Source organism: Pinus tabuliformis, chromosome 1_2, assembly GCF_031772625.1.
Source record: "Pinus tabuliformis cultivar Carrire ecotype Pingquan chromosome 1_2, CPIR1, whole genome shotgun sequence".
Taxonomy (NCBI): Eukaryota; Viridiplantae; Streptophyta; class Pinopsida; order Pinales; family Pinaceae; genus Pinus; species Pinus tabuliformis.
In genome coordinates this window covers 1,265,848,212-1,265,860,871 of record NC_142298.1, presented here as the reverse complement: position 1 = coordinate 1,265,860,871, position 12,660 = coordinate 1,265,848,212, and the positions used below count along the sequence as shown (strand labels likewise).

Sequence of the window (12,660 nt, the reverse complement as noted above, 5' to 3'; positions counted from 1 at the left end):
AAACAATAAAGTTAAAATAGGTTTTCCTTTGTCCTTTATAGATCTTTGTCCCCATTAATCTTGGTCTTAATAGATTAATTGTCTAGTGGTGGCCTTGAGTGGTCACTTCCATTAGTTGCATGCTTTGTAGTTTTTAGTTAGTGACATTTTTTAGGCTTGATAATATGTTATTTAATTTATTAAAATGTGTTATTGTCCATATTATTGTTAAATCTTAATATTAAATATGCTGATTTTTAAGCATGTTTTAGCAAAACTTTCCCAAAATGTTTATAGATTGTATTTTATTTTGCAATGATTCTTTGCTTGATGAAATTGTTTTGGATATTTTTTTTTAATGATTCATTGATTGATGAAATTGTTATGGATATTTTTTTAGTATATTAAATTTTATGTGATAAAGTCAAAAATCACCTCTTTTTTAGATTTTCATTGATCAATTTCCCTTAAGGCCATCAAGTTCACCATTTGGTCCCAGGTTAAGGAAATATAGGAGTCATGAAGTGGAATTGTCTAAGCACTTAAATCTTGAGACATGTTTCTTTTTAGTCACTTTATACTTTCTTTCTATGTAATTTTTCGATGAAAATAGTCTTGGAACATGAGGGGCGTCAATAGTAAGCGAAAACAAACTCCTAAAAGAAAAATGGTATGTAAAGCACCCATAAATAATGTTGATATAAGAAGCAAAAATATTAAGTGAGGTTCAACCTCATATAATTAGAAAATGGGGGAGGAATTTCCAAGTAGTAGTGATTGATGCTTAGAGATACTTGGGTGGAATGGTTATTATTTGAAATGGTTAAGACATCAAGGTTACCAATATGTTTACCTCTTTTCGCATTATGACAATACAATTTTAGTTAATTGACATTGAGGACTACTACCATGTTTCCAATGTCTATGACTCCAATATTGCAAATGGAAAACCTCTATTTCTCAATTCTATTTCTAGCACAAGTAATTTATACTCCCCATATCCATGGATTGTTGGGAGTGACTTCAATATTATAAGTGTCTCGAGGAAAAGAAAGAATGAATCGAAATGTTTAACAAGATATTTTGTAAGCTATACCATTAAAGCCACAAAGTAGTCTCCATTAAAGTTGTCAAGAAATGAGTCTCCAACCCACACATGTGGATCAATGAGATGTAATACATGTGTGTGTGATTACGAACTCAATACACCTCTATAATAACTCCACAAACTTATGTATTTCACTTTGTCACATAAATTGACAGTAGTGTGACATAAGTAAACCAAGAGTAGACATGAAAGCCTTAGGAAACAAACATTCCTTAGATCCTCAATTAGGTGCTTAAATGATGAAGTGAAAATGCAAGGAGAAAAGAATAATTCATGATTTAACCATGACATACATGTGATCAAGTGTGACTAGGAGTGTATATATTCATATATTTTCCAAAGAGGGAGTGAATACATGAGTTACCATTTATTGGCCCTTATTTTTCTTTCTTTTTCATTTTCTTATATATAGGACTTAGGGAATAAGGTTTTCATAAGTTTGGCACAACTCATAGATATAAGATTTACATGAATATTCACTTCAACCTTAGAGTTTAGACTTAGATAAATCAATATAGTGTATGTTTAATGATTTTGGCTTTCACTTTTTTATTGTATTTCATCACAAATACAAAAGGGGAAATATTTTGCCACAAATCTATGAATGCTTAATCATAAAGTCATCATGTGATGAAAACAAATTAATGATGTTATTCTCTACGAAAATGATGGGTATTCTTGAGAAAATCTTATGCTTGTGGATGTTTCCTCCCTAGTTGAGAGGGAGTGAGGGTAGACACCATGTTATCCATGTGTCATGTACTATGGCTAGGATTAACAATCGTAAGCCTAGTAAAGGCACTAGTAGGGATAATGGTGGATTGGATAAACATCTGGGACCAATATTCTTTGAGAATTTGGACATTGACTAGGACTAATCGCCATAAGTCAAGTACATTAATCCAAGATAAGAATAGTCATGAGCATTGACATTTTCTTGTGTCAAATATTATGATAGTGGATTAGGAAATGAGCATGTGAGGACATACCTGGTAAACATCTTGGTGGGGTAAGTGCCTTGAAAGGCAGTGGTGTCTAAATTTATGCCTCCCAACATTGTGCTCTGATCTAATGGAGAGATAAACTTGTTATTCAAGGCCTTACTATTTTGAAAATTTTGGCTATGATGATGTAAATCATCATTGATGCTTATCAATCTAGATCCCTTCTTATATGAATATTTCAACTTGAGAGTACTTTTTTGTCTCATTATGAGTACCTCGCTAGTTTAGAGGGAGGGTCATCATCTTCATTATTGCCATCATCACCACCATCAATGTGATCATTATTGTCATCATTTCATTATCATCATAATCACCATTCATGTCTTCTTCATGATCATCATCATCATCATGATTTTCTATATTGTTGTCAATTGTTCATAATTATAGGTATCATAAGAAATATCACCAACCTTAGGACACATGATATATGAAAGAAAAATAACCACTTTATTTTTTAGAAATGATTGATGATCATCAACATCACTACCATTATCATCGTCATTATAGTTGTCATCATCCCCATCATCATAACTAATATAAGTTTTATCATAATTTTTGTCATCTTCATCATGAACATCATAATCATCATTCATGCCATTATTGTTCTTGATTATGACCAAGATGAAAATAATGATAATGATGATCAGATGATGATGACTTGGAAGATGACGCCAAAGATAATTATTATGATTTTTACCGTGATAACATTTAAAAATTGGGAGGAATGGCCTAGGTCATTAGCATCATCATCATTGTCATTGTAACTCCCATCTTCTTTATCATCATTGTCATTATCATAACAATCACAATTCATGTCATCGTCATCATCTTCATTATCATCATCATTATAATTATTGACATTATCATCAGTTGTTCATAATTTTCAATGTCATAAGAAATATAATCAATGCAAAAGGATATGATGTGTGTTGGAAAATGGATGCAAAAGTAAACAAAAAAATGGTGGTAAAAATAGACGTAAATTTGGATGAAGAGTGGACACAACATAAGTAGATGCAGAACAAGACAGAAAAATTGAACAAAAGTGGATGAAAAAGTAGATGCAATAGTTCATACAAACTTGAACACAAAATAGGACTCAAACATGGATGAAAAAGTGGAAGAAAACATGGGCACAATAGTAGGCATAAAACTTAGCATGAATTGTGGTGAAACAAATGTGGATACTCCAATGAATGTAAAAAAAAGGGACACAAACTTGAATGCAAAAAGGAGGAAAACTTGGATGAAAAATGGGATGTAAACATGGGCCAAAAATGGGTGCAATAGTGAACATAAAATTAGTTGCAAAACTAGAAAACTCAAAAGTGGATGTAAAAGTAAATTCGAAATGGGATGCAAAAAACATAAACAATATTTGATGCAAACTTGGACACAAAAGAGGATGCAAATATGGATGCAATAGTGGAAGAAAATGTGGGTTGCAATGATAGGCATAAGATATGGCACAAATAATATCACAAAAAATGTGGATGCAATAATAGACACAAAAAAATATGCAAACTTAGATGCAAGACAAGATGCTATAAGGGATGTAAAAGTGGATGCAAACACGGGTGCAACATGAGAAACAAAATTGGATGCAAAATATGGATGAAATGGAAGTACATGCAAAATAAGATACAAAATGAGATGCAAAACCCAACACAAAAGTGGATGCAAAAATAGATGAAATATTTTATGCAAAAGAGGATGTGAAGATGGATGCAAAATTGGAAGCAAACGTGGGTACAGCAGTATGTGCAAAACATAGAACAAATTTTGTCACAACAAAAGTAGATGTAATGATAGATGCAAAAAAAGAAGCGAATGAAGATGAAAAATAGGATGCAAAAAGGGATGTAAAAGTGGGTGTAAACATGGGTGCAACAATGGATGTAAAATAGCTTTTGCAACTTATTTGAAAGAGCAATTTTGTCCCAAAAATTAGACTTGTAGCATAAAGAACATGGTTAATACATATGATTCAACCAAAAACTAGTTACTACCAAAATTCAACCAAAAAAAATATTACTGCATAAAAATAGAATTAAAAACAAAAAAAATAAAAACAAAAATTTCCCAAATTAAAAATAAATAAATGATAAACTTTTTTTTACCAAAATTTAGTGATTTTTTTAGTGCTAATGCTAACATCACCATTACAACAAGATATTTTTTTAGTGCTAATACTGCCATTACAACAAGATATAAGAGGGATATAATGCAAAAAGTTTAATAATAATATGTATGTAGAAGATGGTCTTCAGACTGGTGAATTCATGATAATCAATGGGACTACAGTCAAAATAATTGGATGTTATTTACTTTTTTACATAGATTGTCAAAATAATTGCATAAATCGATTTTTTTTAACCAAAATTTAACAAAAACTTTGCTAGTGCTAACATTAGAACCACCATTACAACAAGATATCTTTCTACTGTTGACAAAGTAAGATACCTCAAGAGAGACAGAAAATTTAAAAAGTATGACAGTAATATGTATCCAAAAGATGGTAGTGAAACTAGTAATTGTTCATTCTCATTATCATAATCATTGTCATCATCATCACCATCATCCTTGTCATCGTTATTGCCATCATTACATTATCATCATAATCACCATTCATGCCATCATCATCAGCTCCATCATCATCATCATTAAGGACATTGTTTGCAATTGTTTATAATTATAGACGTTGTAAGAAATATCATCAACCCAAAAAATGTGATCAGTGCTAGAAAAGGGTTGTTTAGGACACATTGATATACGTAAGAGAAATAACAACTCTATTTTTGAGAGATGATCGATGATCATCATCATCACCACCATTATCATCGTCATTGTCATTTTTATCATCCCCATCATCATCATTAATGTAATTTCTATCAACATTGTTGTAATCATCATCATCATTCATGCCATTATTGTTTTTGATGATGACCTAGATGAAAATGATGATGATGACACCAAAGATAATGCTTATGATTATGACAATGACAACATCTAAAATTGGGAAGATTCGCCAAGGTCATTAGCGTCGTCATCATCATAATCATTGCTATCATCATTTTTAATGTCATTGTAACCACTATTGTCTTTATCATCATAATCACAATTCATGCCATCGCCATCATCTTCATTTTCATCATTGTCAATATTATTGACATTGTCATCAATTGTTCATAATTTTCAATGCCATAAGGAATATCATCAATGCAGAAAATATGATGAGTGTTGGAAAAGGGATGCAAAAGCGAACATAGAAATGGGGGCAACAATAGAAGTAAAATTGGATGAAAAGTGAACACAACATAAGTAGATGCACAACAACATGAAAAACCTAACACAAAAGTGGATGCAAAAGTAGATGCAGTTGTCAATGCAAACTTGGATGCAAACAAGAAGGCAAAAGTGGAAGCAAACATGGGTCCAATGGTAGGTGTAAAACTTGGCACAAACTGTGGTGAAACAAATGTAGATGCAACAACGGACACAAAAGTAGATGCAAAAATGGATGAAACAAAAGTGGATACAATAGGGGATGCAAAAACATACACAATATCTGATGCAAACTTGAACACAAAAGAGGATGCAAATGTGGATGCAAACATGGAAGCAAATGTGGTTGCAATGGTAGGCGCAAGATATGGTGCAACAAAAGTGGATGTAACAATAGACAAAAAATATGCAAAATAAGATGCAAAAATGGATGTAAAAGTGGAAGCAAACATTGATGCAATAGGCAAAACAAAATTGGATGAAAAAAATGGATACAATGGAAGTAGATGCAAAAGTAGATACAAAACGAGATGCAAAACCCAATGCATAAACCTGACACAAAAGTGGATGCAAAAATATATGCAATATTTGATGCAAAAGAGGATGTGAACATGGATGCAAAATTGGAAGCAAACGTGGATACAATAGTGAGTGCAAAACATAGTGCAAATTATGGCATAACAAAAGTGTATGTAATGATAAATGAAAAAAAAGAATCAAAGTATGATGCAAATGAAGATGTAAAAAGGGATGCAAAAAGTGAAATTTAAAATGGGTGTAACAATGGATACAAAATTGTATGCAAAAGTGGATGCAATAGAAGTCGATGCAAAAGTAGATGCAAAACGAGACACAAAACCCGATGCAAATCCTGGTCCAAAATTGGATACAAAAAGGGATGCAAAAATAGATGTAGTAGTTGATGAAAACCTAGATGCAAATGAGGATGCAAACGTGGATGCAAAATTATAATCAAAAGTGGGTGAAAAAGGAGGTGCCAAACTAGGCGCCAATTGTGGCACAAAAATATTAGATGCAATAGTGGGTACAATAATAGATGCAAAAGAGGATATAAATATGGATGCCAAACAAGATGGAAAAGTGGATGCAACAAAAGTAGATGCAAAATTATATGCAAAACTAGACACAAAACTCGATGTAAAACGTGGTGCAAAAGTGATGCACAAATGGATGCAAAAAATGATTTAAAAAAGGATGCAAAAGTCGATGCAAAAGTTGATGCAAGTGTAGGTGCAAAAAGTGGATGCAAATGAGGATGCAAAAGTATGTCAAACAAAAATAGATGCCAAAATTGATGCAAAACCTAGAACAAAACCTGGTGCAAAGGATGACACAAAACTTGGCATAACATTTGGTGCAAAACGTGGTGCAAAACCTATTGCAATACCTGGTGCTAAACTTGGTGTAAGATTTGGTGCAAAACTTGATGCAAATTTTGTGTCAAGTTTTGCACCATATTTGATAAATGGATGCAAATAGCACCAAAAATGGGCTCTAGATGCAAAAAAATAAGTAAAAAGGGACGTTAATCGCTAGTTTTGTTGTAGTGTCAGAGCGACTGGTTGCTGAACTAGTTCAGAAACTTGCACTGGTTCAGAAGCTTCAACGACGTCCTTTGTGTCTTCAACACCTTTGTCTCCAGAAGTCTCTCCTTCCTTTTGACTGTCACCGAAAGATCTAGCCTCCAACTGAACTTGTTGACTCGGCGATACCTGTTCCTGTTCAATTCTTTCAACATTTGATTTTAACAAAGAGGATTCATCAAATGTTACATCTCTACTAATGACTATCTTCCGCAATGTATGATCCCACAACCTATATCCTTTCACTGCATAGTCATACCCAACAAAGACATAACATTTCGACTTTGGATCTAATTTTGAACGCTGATTTTTCGGAATAAGAGAATAAGCATCACAGCCAAATATCCTCAAATGAGAATAGTCACAAGACTAACCTGTCCAGACTTCTTCAGGGATTTTACAATCAATTGCTACTGAAGGTGACCTGTTAACTAAATAACAAGCAGTAGATACTGCTTCTGCCCACAACTCCTTTTGCAAGCTAGCATTGTTGATCATGCTTCTGGCTCTTTCCATAAGAGTCTGATTCATACGCTCAGCAACACCATTTTGTTGAGGAGTATAAACAACAGTTTTGTGTCTAACAATGCCCTCATCCTTACAGTGTTGTTCAAATTCAACAGAAGTGAACTCACCACCATTGTCAGTTCTTAGACATTTAATAGATTTGTCTGTTCTTTTCTCTACCATTACTTTAAATTGTTTAAAGACATTTAATACATCAGCTTTCCTTTTTAGCATATAGACCCAAACTCTACGAGAGTAATCATCAATGAACGTTAAAAAATACAATGCACCTCCAGATGACACAACAGGGGAAGGCCCCCACAGATCAGAATGAATGTAGTCTAAAACATCTTTACTATTATGATTGCCAACTTTAAATCTCTGTTTACACTATTTTCCATACACACAATGTTTACATAAATCTAAATTCAAGGATTTCAGACCGGGAAGAGATTTACGTTTCATCAGTATGTGAAGACCTTTCTCGCTCATATGACCCAAACGTTGATGCCACAGACGAGTACCTGCTTCTTCCTTTTCTGACGCAACCGCTGCTTCACCGACCTGAGTACTTCCTTTTAACTTGTAAAGATTTCCGACCTTTTCTGCCTTCATAACCATAAGGGCACCTTTGAAGACTTTCAAGACGCCATCCTGACCTGTAAACTTATAACCATCTGAATCCAACACTCCCAAAGAGATTAAATTTTTCTTCAAATCAGGTACATGTCTAACACTAGTTAATGTCCTAACTGTGTTATCATACATCTTAATCCTGATATCTCCCATCCCAACAGTCTGACATGACATATTGTTACCCATAAACACAAAACTACCGTTTACATTTTCATACGAAGTAAACCAATTTCTATGTTGGCACATGTGATGCGAAGCACCAAAGTCTAACAGCCAGCTATCAAAACTCTGAGAGACATTACATTCAGGTGAAGTTTCATCTATCATACACAATTCTTCAACATATAAAACTTCGTCTACCATACCTGAATCAGCCTGATTCGCTTCGTTCTTCGGGTTTTCGGATTCCTTCCATTTCCAACAGTCCTTCTTCAAGTGTCCAACTTTACCGCAGTTCCAACATTTTGCCTTACACTTCTTGCCCTTCGATTTCAACCTAGAAGACCCCCTTGGTTTTTCTCCTCTTTCCTTTGAGCGTCCTCTACCGACCATGGCTTCTGATGCAGCTGTTTCAGTGCTGGATTTCCTTCGTACTTCTTCAGACAAAAGAGCTCCCACGACTGATTCAAACTTCAAAGAATCAGCAGAGCTGAAACTGATTGAAGTTACGAAGTGATCCCATGATTCAGGCAGAGAACACAACAAGGTTATGGCTTTATCTTCTTCCTGTATCTTGACTTCCATATCTGTTAATTGACAAATTAGTGTATTAAAAACATTCAAATGTTCTGCAATGTTTGAACCTTCTTTCATTCGAAGACTGTATAACTGTCGTTTCAGATAAATTCTGTTGGTTAACGATTTTGTCATATAGAGTTTTTCAAGTTTTTCCCACAATCCTGACGCCGTAGTCTCTTCAACAATGTTGAAGAGAACTTCATCCGCTAGGCATAACCGGATGGTACTAAGAGCTCGGGCATCCAAGTCCTCCCAGTCTGAAGTAGTCATGGTTGTAGGGTTTTTAGTTACCCCATCCAATGCCTTGTGCAACCCTTGTTGCAAAAGCAGATCCTTAACCTCTAGTTTCCAAAGAGCAAAATTGCTCTTTCCGGTGAATTTCTCCACCTCGAATCTTGCATTTGACATCTTGGCCATTTTTCCTCCTTCCTAGGGTTTCAGTCTCTCTAGGGTTTTTGCTTTAAAAAAAAAAATCTTAACCTCTGGTGATTTAAACAAACAATGAAACCCTTCTTGAACCCTTTCTTTTCCTCCAACTTGTATAAAAAACCACCACTTTTTTAAAAACTTGATATGATTTCAATATTTCAATCTGCTGTTTTGTTTCAAATCAAAAAATTCTGCTGAAAATAAAAAATGTTCTGATAATTTTAATAAATACCGGGGTTCAACAGTCAACAGCAGCTTGATGGGGTTCCTCTTCACGTGGCTCTGGCTTTGCACACGGGCAAGTCACTCTTGCACGCGCAGATCTGGCAGTACTTCTGGCTGCAACTGTGGCAGCGAACACGCCTCCTCCTTACAAACAGTGTCACCTCTGGTTTGATGGTTTTTTCCACGCAGAATGCAGATCACACCGCAGGTGTTGCCCTCCTCAGGCAGGGCAGACCCCACACACTGGCTCTGGAGATGAAATTCGTCCGATAGAGATAAAATTCAGCACTCACAACTTCACCAACAATGGATAACCATAAAGCGAAAAAACCCTCGTTCGGTCCAAACTTGCAGCTTCATGTACTGTGGTTTCTGGCTCTTTTAGAATTCTTCGTTTAAAAAAAAAAAACGCAACGTCTTTCTCTTCGAGGGCTCCTAGGCAGAGTCACGGGCTCTGATCTTCACGCAGGCTCTTCGAGGGCTCCTAGGCAAAGTCACGGGCTCTGATCTTCACGCAGGGTAGAGCTGGGCAAACTTTCGCTTCTGCTCCTGGCATACAGACTCCGATATCTTCAGGCAACAAACCACTCGCTTCTGCTGGCTGGCTTCGCTTTTGCTCCTGGCATACAGGCTCCGATATCTTCAGGCAACAAACCGCTCGCTTCTGCTGCCTGGCTCTGATACCACTTGTTGTACAAATGAAGGAAAAAAGACACAGAGAATCAACAGATTAACGAAGACAAGAAACTGAATAAGAAACTGAATTGGATTGGACTTTGTCATTCAACAATGATTATCTCTGCTTTACATTTCATGGGCAAATGATAGTTTTTCACCAACTATCGTTACATAACTAATTATTAGTTATAAAACTGTCTATTTACATTTACCTAAATTTACTAATTCATTGTCAAACTAACATAAAACTTTCCATTAGAATAAATACCTTTTCCACAAGGCTGAATATGGTAGGGAACCCTCCTGGAAACTTGAATCCAGGCGTTGGACTATGAGTCATAAATAGACATCAGAATTCTTATATCACCACCTTCACTTTCACCTTGTTGTCTCCCATTGTTGAAATAATAATCGCCAAACAGAAGAATGCAACGCCCTGTGGAAGAATCGAATGCCATTCCACTGAAAGCGGAGCCGGATGTTGGAGGCCGAGGCAGATTTCTCCAATTCCTGGTAGCAGGATTTCCTACTGAAAGAGCCCATTTATCCCCCTTTCTCTGACAACAGAACATACTCTTACAAGTATCCACAACAATGTGATCGAAGAAAGGAAGTTTGTAAATGTCGCAAAAGCTTCCTTCTATACCCCAATATTCTGCGTCATCATTCTGATTCCACTGGAATTGAAGCAGAAACCCAGGGATGGAATGCAACGACCAATTTGGAACAGATACTTGCAGGGCGTCACGGGAAGACAGAAGATATTTCCACTTTTTACAGACAGTCTTCATTTTACCAAAAACCCTAATGGGCAGCCTCGCTAAAATCATATACAGCAACTCTTCTGGAAGCGTTTTCCAGAGTTCTGTTTCCATTGGTAAAATACTTTTGTCACAGGGCAGCCACTCAGAAATACCTTTCATCAGGCAGCAAAATACAAGAAAAACTTTTCTTTCTGTCACGCCGCAGCCACTCTGGCCCTCCACAGCCCTGCTGCCGAGTCCGCTCTTTCTAAAGATACAGCCTTCCCCGAGCCGCAAGAATTGATTTATATGATAACAACCTGACCTCAAATATATAGAGTCTGAGATTTGATTGGTGTCTTCAAGAATGTGTAATCCAACCATAGAATGATGACAACCTGACCTCAAATATATAGAGTTTGAGATTTGATTCTTGTCTTCAAGAATGTGTAATCCAACAACAAAAAGTCGTGCATAGAAAAGTTATATTCAGTTCTCTGTTTCTTAACACCAAATTGGTCTCTAGAAAAGATTTCTATTGCAGTTGTCTATAATGCGATTTTTTGGAAGATTTTTTCGTGGGTTTTTCCGGTCAAAATCCGGCAACAATTTATTGGAATCCCAAGTTTGATAGCTAGTTTCTGCACAATGAAAGCGTCCCAGGGGTTTTCCAGAGTGGTGAATCCAAATATGCAATTAAAAAACCATTTTAACTGCTACAAATCAAGACTTAACTTCAATTTCTTCCACCTGATTCCGTCACTAGAACTTCCAAAAAATGACATTATAGACAACTCCATTTCTATTTGCTAACGTCAACAAAATCTGTTTATATAAATTCTTTATTGGCTGACTCTAATGTAATTGGTTTATAGAAAAATTATCTAAACGTTACGTGGAGTTGGTCTTTATTTAATATAAAAATAAATTATAAAATTTAATATTATTTGCGTTTAACAGAAAGTAAAAATATTTTTCATTTAAAATTTTCCTATTTGCTAACTCAAACGATATGGTTTATATAAATTATCTATTTGCTAACTTCAGCTAAATTGGTTTAGAGAAAAATGATCTAAAAGTTATGTGGACTTGGGTTTTGCTTAGTAGAGAAATAAATTATAAAATATAATATTATTTGCAATTAACAGAAAGTAAAAATATTTTTATTCTTCATTTAATAAATTTAGTACTATTTACGTTTAAAAAAATAAATTAATTTTTATATGTATAATATAAATTTTAATTAACTTAACATTGTTTGTAGTTAAAGAAAAAGTAAATTTAAGAAATTATAATCTTTAATAATAAGACATTATAACATATTATTTGGACGTAAAATTAATTTAAGATTTAAGATTTAATAAATTTAATATTATGTTCATATTTTCTAGAGAAATCACATAAAGAACAAAGAGTCTGCACATTTCGAACCTAGATCTAATTTCATCATCAGGACTAGGATGAGAAGACCAAAATATACAGAGATCCAACTGTAAATTCTCAACGGTTAAATATTTCCTTTTATTTTATTTTTATTTTGTTTGATTTTTATGAATGTTAAAGGAACAAAGTCAAAATTAGTAAATTTTGAATTATATATATATATATATCTATATATATATTATTTTTTTAATCTTAAAAAAATAATAAATAAATTATAAAATAAAAGTTATTAATGACAAAAGATTAGAATCTTAATTAAAAGAAAAAATCAAATTAAAATT

General features: G+C 34.3%; 1 protein-coding gene across 1 annotated transcript; it reads right to left on the bottom strand.

The window, feature by feature from the left end:
• Nucleotides 1-10,522: 10,522 nt before the first annotated feature.
• Nucleotides 10,523-11,068, bottom strand: LOC149210826 (putative F-box/kelch-repeat protein At1g15680). The gene has a single exon (XM_089399109.1). It carries the CDS (start codon nt 11,066-11,068, stop codon nt 10,523-10,525), a length of 546 nt encoding a protein of 181 aa, XP_089255235.1.
• Between the last annotated feature and the right edge of the window lie 1,592 nt (nt 11,069-12,660).